This window comes from Sceloporus undulatus, chromosome 3 (genome assembly GCF_019175285.1).
Source record: "Sceloporus undulatus isolate JIND9_A2432 ecotype Alabama chromosome 3, SceUnd_v1.1, whole genome shotgun sequence".
NCBI classification, from domain to species: domain Eukaryota; kingdom Metazoa; phylum Chordata; class Lepidosauria; order Squamata; family Phrynosomatidae; genus Sceloporus; species Sceloporus undulatus.
In genome coordinates, this window is record NC_056524.1 from 198,831,077 (window position 1) to 198,851,604 (window position 20,528).

The 20,528-nt window shown below is 43.5% G+C and overlaps 1 protein-coding gene across 1 annotated transcript in view; it reads left to right on the forward strand.

The window, feature by feature from the left end:
* SHTN1 (shootin 1) overlaps positions 1 to 20,528 on the forward strand; it is a 144,018-nt gene that overhangs the window by 8,322 nt on the left and 115,168 nt on the right. The window contains exon 2 of the mRNA XM_042457032.1: positions 10,289 to 10,341. Within this exon, the coding sequence (XP_042312966.1) occupies positions 10,289 to 10,341 (53 nt within the window). The remainder of the gene's footprint in view (positions 1 to 10,288; positions 10,342 to 20,528) is intronic.

Below are 20,528 nucleotides of genomic sequence, written 5' to 3' on the forward strand. Positions count from 1 at the left end.
CCAAAACCAACCTGTTTTACAAAAAAACCAAAACAAAAACAAAACAAAAACATCCAGTGTAGCCTATTGGCCATATAACAAAACCAGTACGTACATCAAAAACCCCCCAACGTGATACCTTTGTTGGCCAACAAAATGTACAATAGCATGTTGCAAGCTTTTGAAGCTGCATTGGCTTTCCATCAGGCAAGTTGTTAAATATCATACGGGAGAAAAAAGTTGAAGATGTTAGTCATAGGCCTGAATTTTGCTACTTTGTTCTCAGTCCAGATGGTATGGAGGGCACCTCTCCTTCTGGCCAAAGTTCAGAAAATTTAACATCTATTTGCAACACAAAAAAGATCTCTGCTTTGGGTAAGGTCTCGAAAAGTAATAGTTTGGCTCCCCAATGTTCTTGGATGGAGCAGCATGGTCCAAATCACCTTACCAAATTTAGTGACCGTCAGAAGTTTGGAACTTGAGATTCCATAACCTGGCTACATTGCCTACGGTTAGGGATTCAGGAAATTATTGTCAAAAACCATCGAAGGCAGCAGTTTGGAGAAGGCTGATCTTGTCCCATGTTTGTTCTGTTTTCAGGCCTGGGCTTGGCCCAGAAATGGCTTTGGTCACCCTGATGGAAGCTCTGTTGGGAGAGAGGCAGTGGAAGTATGATATGGCTGATTTCCCCTTGATCTCAGAGCACGCTTAGATCAGTGGTACCCGGGATCGATTGATCGCGTTACGAAATTTCCGGGACGAAAAAAAAATAGATAGGAAAAAACTGTTCCGGGTTACGATGTTTTTTTCGGGTTACGAATTTTTTTTCGGCGCGAAATTCAACCGCAAAGCGCGGCTAGCGGCTTTCCAGCGCTAGCCGCTAGCCTTTTCGGGTTGCGAAATTACTCGGGTTACGAACGGAGCCGCGGAACGAATTATTTCGTAACCCGAGGGACTACTGTCAATTGATTTTGCTGTTTTGCCAAAATGGTTCTGTGGAACCATGGTTTCTGAGGATGGGAGCCTCAGTGATATGGCAATTTTGTTTCTACCTGCAGAGTTGGCTTTCCGAAAGTGGTAATGTGAGATTTCTGTTCATTTCAAGGGAAGTGGGCTGTGTGTTGCTAAAAATTCCAACATAACCCTATGATGCCTCTCTAGGGCAGGAAATCTGTTGTTTTCAATGTTATTGGACTAGAATTCCTAGCAGCTTTTGCCAGCATAGTTAATAGTGAGGAATGCTGAGAATGGCAGTCCAACAACATCTGATTCCAATCTTATGTTATCTGAAGCCTGAGAGCAACAGGAATTTGGACTAAAGAGTCGGTAATAAGAAACATTCACCTCTATTTGTCCATGTTATCTGGTCAGGTGCTGCACTAGAGTCTGTATTAAGCAATAGACTGGTTGAAAGTCAATAAACTGCAGCTGATACCAACAGATAAAGGCTCTATGGGTAGGTGGTTTTTCTCTTGTCCGGAATGGGATGTTCAGACAGTTGTAGATGAGCCTAAAGATGGTAGAGCACACACTGGTGGGTGACCTCAAAGGTGGACTTTTGCATGCATTGTGCTTGGGCTACCTCTGTATCAAATTTGGAACCTCAATTAGTGAAAAACATGGCAGCCATATTGGTCACTGGTACATCTAGGAGTGAGCATATACACACCACCAGCACAACATAATAATAGGGCTTTCATTCCGCTTACGGATAATGGATGTCACTGAGAGACCCATGTAGCTTTTAGTCTTCTCCTGGCTTATCAGATATATCAGCTATGACTTTCCTCCATTAGAAATAGTCTGTCCATGGTGGATCATGTTCTGGTGTCTTCCTGATTAGGTTACTACAATTACTGTATCTACCTGGATCTGGCCCCTGAAGACTTTTGTAATCATTGAGTGCAGAATACAGTGGCCAGGATCTTAATTAGTACACAGACATTTTTGATTCTAGAAAGTATATAGGCTGCTGTTTGCTTCTGATTGCAATTGAAAATGCTTAACTTTAAAGACCTGAGTGGTTTGGCAACCAAATATTCAAAGGAGCACCATCCCTGTAACAGTCTGTCTATGGCGGGGTACACACCGCCGCTTTGCGGCGGTCTGCCGCCGCCGCCAGAAGGTCCGCGGGGGAGCCGGAGCTCTAGACGGCCGACTCCCGCGCGGACCGAAAAAGAAGCTCCAAATGGAGCTTCTTTTTGCGTCGCGTTTGCGACGTAGCGAGGCGCCGCAGGGCGCGCTCGCTACGTCAGCAGCGGCTGCGACGCGTGGACGCTGTGCGTCCGATGAGTAAAGATGCGGCCGGCCATGTAGAAAGGCCGCGCCATCTTGTACGGACGGGAGTCCGTCGAGGCCCAGGGGCGTTAAAGAGACGCCCCTTTTTTAAAATGGGACGTCCTCCGGACGTCCAAAGGGCCGTCTAGAAAGCCCCTATATGTCTCGCATAGTCAGGACATACCGGTCCATTGGTTACACCAGTGCTTCTTAGCTACCCATGTGAGGAACTGACAATTTCTCTAACATGCAGAAACTGTACCATATTTGTGCCCTTTGGTTAAAAGTTTTTCTTTTCCGGAAACTGTCCGCCAGAACAAGCAGCCACTGGCTGCACGGATAGCACCAGTCCATTGGTCACCACTTTAATAGTACAAAGTCTGCAGTGCCTGACGGCAGATTTCCAAAATTTCATACCAGAGTCTACCCCATTCTACTCGGAGATGGCATAGAACGAATGGAACCTTTGAACACAAAACATGTCTTTCTGCCATTAAGCGATGGCCTACTCTGAAAATGTCAGTAGGAAAACACTCAGTGAGATTGGGTCCTGTATGTTCCAACATCCCTTATGCACTGGATGGATATTTCATCTCCTCCAGCCTCCCAGTTTTAGCGAAGAACCAATCAGTTAATCCTGTGTTGTCCCACATTTAACTGCTTTTAAAATGTCCCAGCTTCTTATTCCTCTTCCCGCTTTCCCTTTGTCTTTGTTTACTTCACTTATTGCAAATTGAGTTCATAGTGCAAAGCATTTGCGTTTAATTCATTCAGCAGAAGAAGGGAGAGGAGACGAAGGTGGAATATTGCCCTTCTCTATAGACTCAGCCCAAGCACAATTGTGGCATCTCTTAGCTGTGTGTTCTTTCTCATTATAATTGCCCATTCCAGAGGGGCGTGATAGGAGGCCCTCGTTATGTGCAAGAGGCGGGGCTTCTAGATGCCCCTCGCCCCTCGCACGTGACCAGGGCATCAAAATGGCGGCACACTGTAACAGATGGGCGGCCACCATCATTTCATGCTGCGACGCCTCAGCGTCCGCATGTCACGGCACCATTATAACATCATGAGTGTGCCATTGCGCACTGAGGATTCATAATAGCACCGCAGAAGAACCTGCTTTTGCGGGTTCTTTTTGGCCCACGGGGAAGTACCATGGCCTGGAGGCTGCGGCTTTCCCCATGGACCAAAACGGCGCCAGGAGACCATCCTTTTTGGATGGTCTGTGCCTGCGCCAATGGTTGCCATCTTACCCACACTAATGTGCTTGAACATGCATTTGCATCTGTAAAATATTGAGGGCATGCTATTGTCAGCCATGGTATCTGGACTTGAGGTCTAGGCCGGGGTAGGCAAACTTTTTGAGCCGGGGGCAGGTTGGTGTCCCCCCAGACAACCGGGGGGGGGGAGGGATATAATTAAATAATTAATATATAGGAAACATTTTTAAAGTAGGACACATTTTTTAAAATGGGGACATGCGAAAAAATTTGATGATTTTTTAAAAAATGTTTATTAAATGCATGTTTCTTGGCCTGATCAAATGGAGGACATTTGGGCTCATTCTGAGACAGATGGCAGAAATGTCCTTCCTTTCTGGCCACCCCCCTCCCCCATTCCAAACAGCACCATTTGGGCATTGAACATGGCTTTACTTAAGATTGGCCTCTTGCATATTTCCTGGGCTTATTGCATAACCAACTCTTTGGGTTTTCCACTGACATGGTTTAACATGGCTTATGCATATACTGAACATGTCCGGTGGTTTCACAGAAGTGATTTGCTGTTTCAGGTTTTCTTGCACCAACTATCTTCTCAGAAGTGTGTACTTGGTCAAGGGCTTTGGTTTTTTCTTCACTGTGCAAGGTTTGTAAAATCACAGCAATTTACACTGAGCCATGCTCAGAACCAAAAACACACAGAAAAGGCACTTTGGAAGTCACACTCTCTCGGCTTCTGAAACAGTGTCTGCATGCCTCTCAAGCTGACTCACATCATCAGCATCAAGCATCAGCATTCACTGTCAAAACAAGGGAGACTTGTTGCTAAAAGCACCCGCCCCAAAAAAAACCCCTTTGAGGCCTCTCTGGCCACTGACCTCCTCCTCCTCCTCCTCTGTTCCTCCTCTTCTTCCTTTTCCCTCTTCCTCTCCTCACCCCTCCTTCTTCCTTCTTCCTCCCCCGGGGGCAAGGCGCGAGGAGGCAGAGGAGGCGGGGCTGTGCTTTGAGGGTCGGGGAGGGAAGGGGAGGCCGCGCATGGCCTGCCTTTCCCCTCTCCGCCCCAGGCCCAGCGCCTGGCTCTTCTCCTCCGCGAGGGGGAGGAGGAGGGAGGCAGCGGGGGGCGCACTGAGAGGGCAGGGGAAGGTGGAGAGGGCGGCGCACGGCTCCCTCTCCACCCCCTTGCCCCTCAGAGCGACCCAAGCACTGCCTCCTCTTCCTCCGTCCGTGAGGGGGAGGAGGAGGCGCGGGGGGGCGCTGAGAGGGCGGGGGTAGGCGGGAGAGGGCGTGCGCATGGCTTCCCTCTCCGCCCCTCCACCCTCAGAGCGACCCAAGCACCACCTCCTCTTCCTCCTCTGCGAGGGGGAGGAGGAGGCAGCAGCGGGGGGGGGCGCTGAGAGGGCGGGGGAAGGCGGAGGGGCGGCGCACGGCCTCCCCTCTCTGCCCTCCACCTTCAGAGTGACCCAAGCGCCGCTCCTCTTCCTGCTCCGCGAGGGGAGGGGGAGGAGGCAGCACGGGGGCGTGCGGGGAGGGCGGAGAGGGCGGCGCACAGCCTCCCTCTCCGCCCTCAGAGCGACCCAAGCGCCGCCTCCTCTATCCTCCTCCGTGAGGGGGAGGAGGAGGAGGAGGCAGCGCGGGGGCTGCTGAGAGGGCGGCTCACGGCCTCCCTCTCGCTCCTCCTGCCTCAGAGCGGTCAACCCAGCTGCGGGGGGGGCGGCAGCCAGGACCAGGCAGGGGCCGGTCCCAGGCCTTGGCGGGGCCGGATGCGGCCTACGGGCCGTAGTTTGCCGACCCCTGGTCTCGGCTTTTCTTCTGGGAGTGTTCCCCATTAAAAAGGTATATTCTTCCTCTGATATTGTTTCCAAACAAGAGGGCCCTTGAAAAAAATAGGGAAAAGGGAGGAAGGCTAGGAGTGGATGGATGGAGTAGACCTCCTGTGCCAATATGTGTGCATCTAGATTTCAATCATCCTATCTTGGCAACATTTAGATCATTCACATCTGGAATGGCTGGAGCTTTCCATCACTCCTGTTTACTAATAGTGAGAATAAATTACCTGCCTTTTGAAAGAGTACGCCTCATTACCAGAGTGTGAGCCATAGGTCTGGGCTTGCCTTTGCGTTTCAGAAGGCCCACCTAGATAATGAGCCGAGGGAAGATGGCAAGTTATGCAAGGCTCCAGCTGTTTCAGGGATTCTAAATCAGAACTGTGCCCAAAAAGCTATAAAAAGCTGACTTAGCTTCATGGCTGTTGTTATAACTGAATTTCCTTCTGTACAAGCCATAGTCTTCAGTCTCCAAATGCAAACCTTGAAGGATGCATTATCCCGTGTCCAAGGTATGAGCCCCGGTAGTGCTTCTTCTAACAACATGTTGAATTGTTCTTTTGCGTGGCTTTTAATCCAGAGAGAGCAGGGTTCCATTTGTTTTGATGTGGGTTTGTGCGCTTTCCTCTAAACCCCAAGTGTCTTGTTACTAACTATGACTTTAGTTAATCTTGCTACTGAGCAGGTTGAAAAGTAGCACACAAAGGAAACCACTAGGTTGAGTATATAGTGTTTTATTTTGCTCATTTAAGAGGTTTTATACCCCCCTCCCTGTTTTGCCTGACAACTGGCCTCTGAGGAACTGCTATGGTACCAAGGAGTTCATTTGTCCAAGGCCCACTTGTCACAAGTAGTACCTCTTATCTTTCGGTTTTTTTAAGTTTTGAATATGGTTTTGAACACAGAAAGAAAGCTCAGACACTTAAGGTTCCTGATTTTAATCTCTTGTTATCTTTTGAGAAGAATTCAGCCCCAAGTCCTTTTGGTCTCAGTAGAATGGAAGTGCTCTGTACAATTCATGGTGAATAATCTATCAGTGGTTATTATGTAGTCATATGGTTACACATGAGAATTTAAGATGAATAAACACCCTAAAGGTATGAGGTCCTATCTGATTTGGAAGCTATGCAGGGTCAGTGCTGATTAGTACTAAGTGGGAAACCACAATAATTCAGTGCTGAAGAATGTATTTCAGAAGTAACTGGCAAACCCATCTGTGAGTATTCCTGCCTAGAAAAACCCTATGAAATTATGGGGTCTCCATAGTCAACAGCTGACTTAGGTACAGCACAACAAAATGCTGGATTGGAATAAGCATTTCTAGTACAGGGGTGTGTTCATACTGAAAATCATAGTGTTATGATCCCACTTGACAACATCCCATGGAATCCTGAGATTTGTAGTTCAGGGAGGGGTGCCTCCAAATTACAATCCCAGGCATGACAGTTAAAAGTGTTGTTGTTGTTGCTGTTGCGTTTAATTTATTTATATCCTGCACTTTCCAAACTGGGGGGTCAGAGAAGCTTCAAGATTAAAACAGTACATTAAAAACATAGAAAGTGTTACATTAAAACGAATAAATTATTATATATTAAACAGATTGCATATAAAAATATAAAATATAATTTAAAAGATAAATGTGTTTAAAACACATGTAAAGAATGCAACACCCAGCCTTCTTAAAAAACTTCAGTTTTAAATGCTCTGAACAGGAAAGTCTGCTGGCTGAAGGAGAACAAAGAGGGGGCCATTCTGGCCTCCCTGGAAAGGGAGATCCAGAGCCTAGGGGCTGCCATGAAAAGGCCCTCTCTCACGTCCCCACCAATCGTGCTTTTGATGAGGGTGGACAGAGAGAAGGGCCTCTCCTGAGGATCTCGGAGCCTGGGCTGGCTCATGCAGGGAGTTACGTCTGCCAAACAGCCTGGTAAAAGGTAAAGATAAAGGTAGTCTAATCGTAACCAACTGTAGGGGTGGTGCTCATCTCCATTTCTAAGCCGAAGGACCAGCGTTGTCCGAGGACTGCTCTGGTGGTCATGCAGCCAGCATGACTGCACCGAATGCAGTTACCTTCCACTGAGAAGTGTGTACCTATCTATCTACTTGCATTTGAATGCTTCTGAACTGCTAGGTTGGCAGAAGCTGGGAACTAGTGAAGGAGCTTACCCATCATATAGCACTTGAACTGCCAATCTTCTGATTTTCCAATCATCAGAACTGGGTCTTAACCATAAGCCACACTGCATCATGGACATGAGTCATATATAGGCTTTTTAGGTTATAACCATATATCTAGATGTTTATCACCTATACTCTTAAAGTGCTGCTATCCACTTTGATCCTCTAGCTGCCTCCTGTTGCATTCTGGGATTGGCAGTTTTAAGGAGGAGTATTTAGAATTCTCAGGCAGAGAAGGGGGGAGGAGGGGGAGGAAGCCTGGCACCGCGACGTCGCCGCGATGCCAAGCTTCCCCCGCCCTTCCCGGCCTGAGAGCCGGCCTAGGCTCCCCTCTCGGCCAGGAGGAGGGGGAGGAGCCTGGCACCGCGGCGATTGCCGCGATGCCAGCTTCCCCGCGCCCTTGCCCGGCCGGGAGCCGGCCTAGGCTTCCTCCCAGGCGGGAGGAGGGGGAGGCTGCTCTGGCACCGCGGCATCGCCGTGATTCCAAGCGGCCCCGTTCCTCCTCCCGGCTTGTGGAGCCGGCCTAGGCGTCCTCGCAAAGCCGGGAGGAGGGGAGGAGGAGGACAGGGTTTGAAAATGTAGGCTTTTTTTTTTTATTTCCTAGCCAGGAAATTAAAAAAAAAAGTCCTACATTTTCAAACCTGGTCCTACATTTGTCCCGGTTTGGAGGTCCTCCATTATGGCAACCCTAAGTGGGAGGAACTAAGACAAAAGATACAGATATGACAACTTGGTGTGTATCTCAAACTCCTGGGCACATGGCACTGGGAGGACACCTTGCAGTTGAAATAAAAAGTTGTAGTTCATTATGGAAATGTACAAGAAAAACACTGGAACAGGAAGATCATTGTATGGGTATCAAAGAAAATACCATGGTAAGCATAGCTGTAATTCCTACCAAGGAACCCTTAAATTGCAGATTAATGGGTATTCTAGGTTATAGAAAACCTTGGGTATTCTAGGTTATAGAAAACCATATTCTCCAACAGTCCCAATTTGGCAGCATTATTCCTGATTAGTCCTCTGCGATTCTACAGTACTTTTAAAATATCCCTGCTTCTCTGCCTTCCTCCCACTTTCTGGCAACATCCTCATCTTACTTCATTTGCTGTAAACTGTTCAAAGTGCAGAAGTATTTTGCACTCAACTCAGCTTGAAGGGGAGAAGCCATAAAGTTAGGTTTCTCTGTTTAAAATACAGTTAGCCTTATGTATCCACAGATTTTTTTTAATCCACAGTTTCAACCATCCACAGCTTGAAAATAGTAAAATATAATATAAATTCCAAAAAGCAAACCTTGATTTTGTCGTTGTATATAAGGGAAGCCATTTCATTAAGTCATTGTATTTAATTGGATTTGAGCATCCATGGATTTTGGTATCCACCGTGAGTCCTGGGACCAAATCCTGGGCCCCCTGTAGTAGTTCTGTATGTTCTTTCTTATTAATAATGTTTGCCCTCTTATGGCCTAGCCACTCCTTTTCACTACACTGATGTTGCTCAGCCGCACATGTCTCAGTTTTCATCTGCAGAAATACTGCAGGGCATGCAAGACTGAAATCAGCATATTCCTGTTTTAGGACAAAATCAAAAGATATTACTGATGAAATCCTATCCATGTCTGCTGAGAAGTAAGTCTCACTTGGGTTCAGTGCAGTTATTTCTAAGTAAGTGTGCATAGGATAACAGTCTTAATAGTAAGGCAGTTTAATGGTCAATTTGGCCAAGAGCTTCTTGCTTTTGAATTCACATTTCAAATAAGGTTACCTTTCATAAATACTTTATACACTCTATAAATAATTAGTAGGTGTTCTAAATGCATTGTAGATTATGCCAGATGGGAAAATTTAGCCATATCACAGAGGCATGTGTACAGGAATACAACTCAGTTACAGTGGGTTAATCATTTATGGAACATGTCTTAACATATGTATTGGGACATGGGAGGGGGCCTTCTCAGCCATGGCACCCCAACTGTGGAATGCCTTCCCCCTGAAGGCCCAACGGGCATCTACTCGCCTGTCATTCAGCTGCCAAATTAAAACCTGGCTGTTCATCGAATCTTTGTGTCTCATTAATTCAATCCAAATACAAGTATACTTGGTTCTAAAAGTTTTTAAAGCTTTTAAATCCATTTTAACGTATTGTTGGTGTTCAATATGATTTTAGATTGCTTAATTATTAATTATTACTTAATTACTGTATTGTTTTAAACTTCACAACTTGTTTTAATGCTTTTTGCATGCCACTCTGGAACCTTTGATATAAGGCTGAATATAAATATCATAAAGGCACCAAATGTTGCCTGATTTTGGAAGCTAAGTAGGATCAGCCCTGGCTAGTACTTGGATGGGAGATCACCAATGAATACTAGATGCTGTAGGCTATATTTCAGAAGAAGCAACTGGTGAAACCACCTGTGAGTATTCCTTGCCTGAGAAAACCCAATGATTCATGGGGTCACCATAAGTTGACAGGCAACATGAAGACAAATAATAAAAATAATAAATTATATATATATATATTATTTTAAAACAATTTAGAAAGGTAAAACATTAAATGTTAAGAATAATAAAATTCATTTGAAGATTATACAAACAAAGCTACTGTACAGGATATAATTAAAAGCCCATCTCATTCAGCTGATAAAAGCCTAGTAGCAAAAAAATGTTTTCAGTTGCTGATGGAAGGAGAGCAAGGAGGAATCATCATATGTTGAGAGCAACTTGAAGGCACACAACAACAACAACAACAACATTAATGAGATTTGTGCAAAAAACACTAATAAGACATTTTTTTGTTTTATTTTTCTAGCTATTGGTGAATATGAAGATCTAAGGGAAGAAAACAAGAAAACAAAAGAAGAGGTTTGTACTTGTTTTTATATCATTAAAGGTATTGTGCAACCTTGCTGGAATCAATATTTTGTCTTGTTACTGAAGCTTGTATAAGGTAATTAAAAAAGAATGGTGCAAAACCAAATAAGAACAGTTATTCTTTTTGAATCACCCAGTACAGTCCAACTTTCCCCAACTGGAAGCTCTCTGGATGTGTTTGAACATCCCCAGACAGCTATAAGTTTTTCTTCTGCAAAATCTTAACTGTATGTAGAAGTATTTTCACCTGCTTCCACAAAAGAAGCAGTATTTTGTTATTGCCATGGTTCTGAAAGTTACTGACATATATGTCCAAATCCGTCTTGTGCAAATGCCTTGATGAGACCAAATGGAAAGGACAAAATTTTCTATACAAGCTTTTGAAACATAATCATGCTTCCTCACCAGACAAAGATGGCAAAGAAATCATGCAAGAAAAAGGGGTATGGGAAATGTTATGTTAATCACACAGTCTATATGTTGTTTTGAGATAGAGGAGAGGTCTGCAGACTGTAAAGTAGGTTCATCAGGCCACAGCCTCAATAGTCCCAAGCTCACTGGGGACAGGAAAAGCAATAAAAGAGGAACAATAAAATTTGGTTGAAAAGCATTTTTTTTTTAAAAAATGCTTTTATTTAAATAAGTTTTTAGTATGTACAAGTATACCTCAGTTACTGAAGTAGATGGGTTCCTGGGTATTACACTTAGCAATAGCAGCTTAATTTATATACTGCTTCATACCACACTAAGCAGTCTTTAAGTGGTTTACATCTGTAAGAGAATTGCCCCCAACAAGCTGGGTGCTCATTTTAGTGACCTCGGAACTGCTGAGTCAATCCTGATCCCCTGGCTAGGACTGAACTCACAACCTTGTGGTTTGTGAGTGAATGGCTGGAGTACCAGCATTTAACCACTGCACCACCACGGAAACCTTGCTATTAGAAGCAAAAATAACATGGCATAGGCATAAATCACACACAAAAAAACCAGTTTAACATGTTTCAGCAAAGTTTTTATTCAAACTATCAATATGCACACATGAAATTATCTTCAGCACCACATTTCAAATGAATTGATTTTCATCCTATCAGCCTTCTTCACTGTCCAGCTTATATAGAAATGGGAAACACAATTACATGGATGATACTAAATGTGGTATTCAATTATATATCCTTACACTTCTGGATCTTGTTTAGTTCCTTCATAGCTACCTTTCCAAGTCTTAATCTTCTGATTTGTTGACTGCAGTCCCCATTCTGATAAATGACTGATTTATCATTTATAAATTTATGATTTATGGAAAATCTTGAACTATTTTAATGTCTTCATCATCTGCTTTAAAGCCATGTAAATCATCTGTGGTTATTATTTTGGTGGCGCAGTGGGTAAATGCCTGTACTGCAGCCATTCACTCGAAACCACAAGGTTGCGAGTTCAAGACCAGCAAAAGGGCCCAAGCTCGACTCAGGCTTGCATCCTTCCGAGGTCGCTAAAATGAGTACCCAGACTGTTGGGGGCAAATTAGCTTACTTGCTGTTCACCGCTATGATCTTTGGAATAGCGGTATATAAATAAAACAATTATTATTATTATTATTATTTCTTAATGTACAACTGTAAACCTGTCTCTGCACTTTCTTCCTTGAATTTCTTCATTAACCGTTCCAAGTCTTTGCTATTTTCTGTAGTAGTATGGTATCATCTGCATATTGTACACTTTTGATGTTCCTTCCTTTAATTTTCAAGCCTCCTTCCTCCAGGTCTAATCCTGCTTCACATTATATGTTCAGTATACAAGTTAAACTGATGGGGTGATAAAATTCAGCCTTGTGACCCCTTTCCACCTGAAAACCATTCCATTTCTCCATACGCTGTCCTGACAGTAGTCTTTTATCCTGTTCATAATGAAATTTTGTGGCACACCATTTCTTTAAGAGTGATTTATAGTTTTTCATGATCTACACAATCAAGGCTTTGCTATAATCTATAAAACACAGGCTGATTTTCTTCTGAAAAATTTTGGGGCACTTCATTATCCAACACATGTTTCGACTATGACCCCCAGTGACTCTTTCTTTCCTAAACCCAGCTTGGACATCTCACATTTCTTGCTCCATGTATGGTAAAAGTCTTTGTTGCAGAATTTTTAGCATGACTTTGCTTGTATGGGAGATTAATGTAACAGTTCTGTGGTTACTGCAATCCATAGTGTTCCCTTTCTTGGGGATTGGAATGTATTTTGAGCATTACCAATATCTGGCCTACTCTTTGGTTTTCCTTATTTGTTGCCAGATTTTAGTTGGAACTAGGGTAGATTCTGTCTCTGTAGCTTGAAGCAGCTTTATTGGTATGCCACCTGTTCCTGGTGAATTATTTCTGCAAGTGTTCAGAGTGAAGCTTCCACTTCACTTTCTAAAGCTGTAGGGTCATTTTCAAATGGTTCTTCCTTTAATGAATCTGTCATCCTATCAGCTCTGTTGCCTTAATTGTATTGTTTCTGTCATCTTTTTTATTTTTTCTTAATCAGTTAATGTGTTCTCTTGCTGGTCATAGAACATTCCCATGCTTAGTTTAAATTTCCCTTTGATTTCTCAGATCTTGTGGAAAAGGTCTCTTGTTCTTTCCTTTTTTGTTGTCATGTTTTATTTCTCTACATTGATTCTTATAATAGTTCTCTTTGCTCTTGTATATAAGTTGTTGAACAGTTGCATTTAGAGTTCAGACTCTATTTCTGTCTCCCGTTACTTTTACTTCTCATCTGTCCTTAACTTCTTGAAGAGTTTCACCTGAGAAATCATGCAAGAAAAAGGGGTATGGGAAAATGTGATGCTAATCACGTAGGCCCAGACAGCCAGGAAAAAGTGGCTCGAACCTGCATTTTCCAGAAGTGGGTTGAAATCCCACTATCTGCACTGACCACTCCCAAGGCAGCCCAAACATATAGCCTAACTACAAGTTGTGCTGTCAAGCCACACTGCTAGGTAATTTTTTGTCGCCTCTCCACCATTGCACAAACACACCATTGGCAACTGTCTACTGCCTAGAAAGCCATCCCATTGGATGGCAGCCCCTTTGATTGGCCACACAGTTGCACCTATGATCCTCCACCGGTACAGGGCATTGGAGCCCCATTGCATGCCCCTTTCACCCCCCCTTCACCCATGCCCCCTCTTGGACTGTCTGGTATGCGTATGTTGTGCTTATATCCATTGGGGGTGACACACTTGTACTTTTTTGCATTGCTGCTCCGACTGCTTCAATACACTGGCTCTGTCCTTTTTTAATGCACCCCTGCATGGGTGCATTTATATGTAGCTTTAGACTTAGGATGGATCATTCCTTCAGAACTGCTCTCACGTTGGTGTGTTTATAATCATGGTTGAAGAAACCCATTTTCCACCTTGAGTTGGACTATCACAGCTTCTTTTTGCTCCAGATTTCAACCTCAGAGCACACTTCAATCCGGTTTCTACCCACGTTGGGGGCATGCATCATCTAAACACCCCACCTTCAAAGCAAATGGAAACCGCTTTATTTGGCCTGTCTATTTCGCCCCATAGTCTGTATGTTGTTTGGAGACAGTATTGTTGCAGACAGTGTCTTTTTGCATTTCATCCTGACAATGTCCTTGGCTTCAGTCCAGAGTTTTTCTGGCTCCCAGTCAAGCTTGACAGTGCACATCTACTATTCACATTATCTTAAAATTCTACAGGGATGTTCTTTGGATTGTATTGTGGCACAATGATTTATTTGGTGTTCTTTTTAGCCTTAATCTTTGATACAGATTGAGGCCTGTTACAGACAGGCCAAATTAAAGCTGCTTCGAGTCACTTTGGAGGTATGGTCTTTCAATGATGCATGAATCCTAAGAGTCCAAAAGCCACACCAAAGCTGCACTCCAGTCCTTAGGACCAGAGCGTGGCTTTGGTGCGGCGTTTGGACTCTTAGGATGCATACATCATTGAAATACCATACTTCCAAAGTGACTCGAAGCAGCTTTATTTTGGCCTGTCTGTAACAGGCCTCAGTCTCCCTTATGCAAAAGGCTTGGGGTCAGAAGTGCTTGGATTTTGGACCTTTTTTGGATTTTGAAATATTTGCATATACATAATGAGATATCTTGGATATGGGACCCAAGTCTTAACATGAAATTCATTTATGTTTCTTATACATCGTATAGACATAGCCTGATGCACAATATTTTTATAATTTATGCACAATATTTTGATAATTTTGTTCATGAAACAAAGTTTTTGTACACTGAACTATAGAAAACAAAGGTGTCTCAATCTCACCCACACATGCACACAATTTTGGATTTTGGAATATTTTGAATTTCAGAATTTCGGATAAGAGAGACTCAACTCATATTAGTAGTCCCTAGTCTGTGCCACAATCTGTTGCTGGTCTTTATTTTTTTTTGCAGAGAAATTGGAGCATCTCCATCTAATTTGTAATCTATTTTTTCTATATTGGCTATCAGGTCATGTCTATAAATATATTGAACTCGGTTACTTGAAGGTTTCTTCATCCTAGGCCAAATTTTCCTCCATTCTTTAATTCTGCTCTGTTTCCTACTTTTGTATTCGAATCATCTATGATTAACAAGAAGGCCCTGTTTTGGTATGGGATCAGTTTTTTTCCTGGATTCCAGCATAGAATCTTTCAATTTCTTCTTCTGCCTCTATACTTGCAGCATAAATTTGGATAATGGTTATATTGATGAGTTTTCCCAGAAATATTATTGATGTTATTTGGTCATACTTTGCATTATATCCTTCGACTGTTTTCTTACATCTCTCCTCATTCTTAATGCTACCTCATTTCTTCTTAGATTTCTATTTCCTGAGTAAAATACTGTGTAATTATCTGTGTAATTATCTGACTTATCTGTCTCAAAATGTCCAATTCCTTTCCGTTTGAGCTTGCTCACTCCAAGTATTGCAAAGTTTGTACCTTCCTTTTCTTGTTTTGCTATGTTTAGCTTCCCCTGATTCATGCTTCTCACATTCTATGTTCCTATAGTATATGTTGTGTAGGTTCATACTTTCTTTTCACCTTTGAGCATGACTCTACCTGAGTCCAGTTGTGGCAGTAGCCACAGTGCCACTTGTAGTTGTCCTCTAATGTACCACAGCAGCTGAGTGCTATTCAACCTGGGAGTTTTATTTTCTGGAACTCTGATTTGTTTCATTTTGGATTGTCTCAACATTGGGTTTTCATGGTAAAAGACATTCAAAAGGAGTTTCTCATACCTCATGCTGTGCAATACTAACAAGTGTTAGTTATGGTACCACTTCCAATGTCTTCACCAGTGGCACTTCCACTGTCTTCACCAATGCCACCTCCCACTACTGCTGCTGCCCAGTAGCTGTTTGATGCATTTAGAAAATTATTGCACCGGGGTTAAAACGTTCCCCGGTGTGTTCTAACGTGCACACGCAGGGGCACGCACAGAGCGTGGTGGGAACCCGTTGGGACCCAGAACACTATTTTACCACACAGTGGAATGCCGCTGTCGCCGCCAGGCGTTCCCATCGCGTTCCCATTGGGTTCCAGGGGACACCATTTCTGGAACTGTTTCAAAGCATCCCCAGAAACTCAATGGCAGCGTTCTGCTGTGCGGTAAAATAGCGCTCTGGGCCCCATCGGGTTCTCAGCATGCTCCGTGCGTCCCCCGCGCGTGTATGTTAGAACGCACCGGGGAGCGTCTTAACCCCAGTGCGATAATCTTCTTAGTGTGATTCCTCAGCAAAAGTCTGTCTGACATGGGAGACCTTACCAGCAGTGCTGCTGCTGTCAGCATAGCATCTTGCCTCACAAGACCACACGGAGCTTTATCGCATGGGGGTTAAAACGCTCCCCAGCGCGTTCTAACGGGCGCGAGCGGGGGCGCGCACGGAACGTGATGGGCACCAGATGGGGCCCAAAACGCGACTTTATCGCACGGGGGGACGCCGCCGCCGCGCGTTCCCATCGCGTCCCAATTCAGTTCCAGAGGGCGCCATTTCTGGGAATGCGTCCCCAGAAATGGCGCCCTCTGGAACCGAATTGGGATGCGATGGGAACGCGGGCGGCGGCGGCGGCATCCCCCCGTGCAATAAAGTCGCGTTTTGGGCCCCATCCGGTGCCCATCGTGTTCCGTGCGCGCCCCCGCTCACCCCCGTTAGAACGTGCTGGGGAGCGGTTTAAACCCCATGCGATAAAGCTCACAGTCTCACCACCACAGAAAGGTAGTGCGTAGACAACATAATTCAGAACCCAACTTAGCACCAGAAATTGGCCCCAATTGCCTATTATTATTATTATTTGTATATAAATGTTTATTTCAATTTTAAAATTTAAAATTTAAAATTACAATTATTATTATTATTATTATTATTATACTTTATTTATATAGCACTGTAGATTTACATGCTGCTGTACATAAAGACAATAAAATCAATAAAAATGAAACCTGCCAAGGGCATACATTTTACAAACTACATATAAAACAATAGATAATACAGCGCGCCCGCGCCATATGCGGGCGCACCATACGCGTCCTTGAGCATACGCGCTCAAGCCGTGGGGGCACGTGTGGGGCGGAAGGGGTGGCGCGTCCCATTCAATTGAATGGGTGCGTGCGCCCGTTGCGCCCCGCGTGCTCCCGCACCGCCGTGCCGCCATGCACGAGCCCCATTGTTTCCAATGGGGCTCGAGCATAGGCGGAATTCGCCTTACGCGGGGGGATCCGGAACGGATACCCCGTGTAAGGCGAGGACAGACTGTAATACAAGTTAGTATTAGATAAAATAAGCAGGCAACAAATTAAAAACATCAAATATCAAATCAGATATCAGATAACGATCACATAAACAATCACACAATGCCTGGGAATGCTTCCCTGAACAATATAGTCTTCAGCTCAGTTTTGAAACTGGTTAAAGAAGTGATGACCCTTGCTTGTGGGGGAAGGAGGTTCCAGGAGTGAGGGGCAGCAAGTGAGAAGGGACGAATCTGAGATGGGGCAGTGGAGATCCTAGGCTGGGACAGCAGACCTTAACTACCAGAATGGAGGGTATGCTTGGGAATATGAAGAGAAAGAAGTTCAGATAAATAAGGAGGGGGCAGCCCATGCAGGGCTTTAAAAGTCAACAACAAGCTTATACTGAATACAGAATACAGCAATAGCTTTCAAAACCTTTTCTGTACTCTTTTTGGCAGTAGTAGCAAGATAGACTACTTGGTTACCGATATCTGTCTGTGCATGTAATTTGCACATTCAGTCAAGCAAGACTTCTCTCAGACATTCCTTTTAACAAAGATACAAGAAGCCTTTTCCTGGAACCATTTTACTGTACAAATCACACTGCAGCTCTGGCTCAACATAATAAGCAATATTCTGCAGCTATACAAAACTGAAATAAATAATTTATCCCTGTTTAGTTGAGATAACAAACTCATTTTTCATCATATGTTTGGCCAAAGGTCAGCAATAATACAACTTCCCTCTTTCTGCCATAATTTCAAACTGTCAGTTACCAGCAGCTCCACAATGTGCTACTTAGATCAGAACTCATGTACAAATAGCTTATTATGCATACTTTATCCTAATCCTGGATGGCATTTATGTGAAAGCCAGAACATGAGCACATTGGCCAGTTTTTCTTCTGTGCTATTGTAGCTGCTCTTTGCTTTTGTAGTAAACAGATCTTCAAATGTGATTTGCCCTGAGCTAAACTGAGTGTTTTGTTGATGACCAAGTACCTTATCTATGTGAGGTGTACAGTGGCATGCAGAACTGTTCATTCTAGATCCAAAACTGCATGTCTGTGTGCACTGACTAGATAGAAAGTATTTGCTTCTGAGTAAACATGCATAGGATTGTAATCAGCAGGGGCAATAAATCTGATAAATGGAACAGCTGAAAATGTTTAGCTGCCAAGACCCCTCCGACTCTAATTGGAAATACAGTGATTAAGTTGTGATCCTAATGGAAGAAAACAAAACAAACAAACAAAAACTGGAAAGCACAGGGGAAGAATGAAAGGAGACTAAAACCCATGTGCTATACAATGGCCAAAAACCTCTTTTTCTCAAAAAGCTCAACACATTTTGGCCTTATCACCAATTGGCCTTCTTCAGGAGCTATATGCTTATCAGAAATTTCTGGAATTACAGTCTGCACTCTCTATATAAGCGGACCTGTGAGTATTACAAGTAAGTTTTGTCTCCTTTCATTCTTCCTCTATGACCCAAATGGGCCTAAATGGCAGAATGTTGCTTTTGAAATCATTGTAATTCAGTTTTCAAGTCATGAGCCAAATTTAATGTTAGTCCCAACTAGAATAAACTAGAGTAAATGGGTTAATCAGCACTTATATATATGTCATAAGCCTGGCACAGATTAGAAGAAAGGAGAGGCCAGAGGTTGCCCCTTTCTTCTCCGGATTATTGCAGCAGCAAACTCATGGCCGTGGCAACAATCCTCCCCAAAAAGGAGCTGCAAAATGCAGCTCCATCCCGCAATGCTGCCAAAGCGGCATTAGTGCACTGGAGTGTTGTGATGATGCGCGTGCACCGCTCCGTTTGCACATGGCGCATGCTTGACATTATCAACACATGCGCCGTGTGGACAGTGCTGCATAAACATGGTGCTGCCCTTACATGGTAGGGTTCCAGAGCGAGCAGATGCTGCGTGCTCCGGAACCCTAAAATTGGCCCCAGGCTATTGCAAACCGGCGATCTGTACTGGGCCATAGACTTCAGATGCTGTACGTGGGCCAAACATTGAATTTAATCCCATATGTTATAAGATTTAAGTACCATGATTTAGAAAATTGTGTGAGGTTACCATGATGTGTAGCCCCTTCTCTTTCTCTCTTCAGCCTAAATCTATCCGTACATTAGAACTGAGCATGATCATAGCGAACATTTTCAAATTCCTACAGTACTTTTAACCAGGATTGAACTCCAAGTTCAGTGCACATTTGTAAATATTACTTGAGAGGAAACATGAGAAATACAAGCCATAGGTAGTACCCATGCTGATGCAATGCTTGACTATAGTTAAGACTGAGAAAGAAATGTTTGGATGAAGATTTAAATCAGAGGTGGGAGGAAGGATGAGGAGGCAGTTCACAAGCCTGTGGCCAGCTCCTATTCTTTCAGTGATCCTTAACAGATGAATGTCATTAAAATCTTCATCAAGCCAAATTCTAAAAGAGACAGAGTAAGTAGTAACAGTTATATCCAATCTTAACAGATTCTGTTTTTGTCTTTGCTTGTTACATGTTTGTTGCAATAAGACTGTTATTATAAACCATTGATTTCAATTGGTGATAGAAAATAGCTTTGAGGTACTTAATTTTCTTTTCATAGTCTTCTTGTCATTAAGTAAATACTACACACTATTGATTTACGGCAAAACTGTCTATGTATTCAAACATCTTAGACTGATCAATATGAATCTCTGACATGAATATACAGGATACAGGTTTTTTCATACTCAAAAGGGTTTGGCATTGTGTGGATGTTTTTGTGCATCTGAGTTAAGATTGGGAAAGAATACTTTGTTGGAGATAGAGCAGCTGGCATCTGTGGATTTGTTGGCCTTGACCATTCATTTTCATTCTAAGATATAAAGGTGTTTTTTTTTAAGAGGATGGTAGGCAACTTCATTGTCATGCAAGTCTTATCTGTTTTTTGAATGAGATGTTTTAATTCCAGCATCTCTCACAGTTGAATCTCATTCTGTTCTGCTTCTATACATTTAGATGCAGGCAGTGATCCTGAAATGTCAATTGAATTTGGATTTTATCAGATCAAAACTATAGTTATGTATTTTTGAGTTGAGCCTTTATGTATGTGTTACTTATCTTAGGGATGAGAATTCCATGTCAAGCTTTCAGGGTACTAATAAATGAACCATGGAAAATCTGTAATCAGGATCCTCTTGGATTCTCCTTAAAGTCTAAATGAGATATGGCTGGCGGAATCTATTGGATACAGGGATTCTGCTGGCGGGAAAGTAACAATTTCCTCACACAATTGTTGAAGTGTAAATTCCCTAGGGAAGCTGTTATTTGTCTAGTGGGAGAGAGTGGGAAGATGTACAAAGACCTTTACATCCCCCACCCCACCAATAGCAATAGCAAATGAGTGGTGTGCCTTAGATTGGTAAGAAGTAGATTTGCA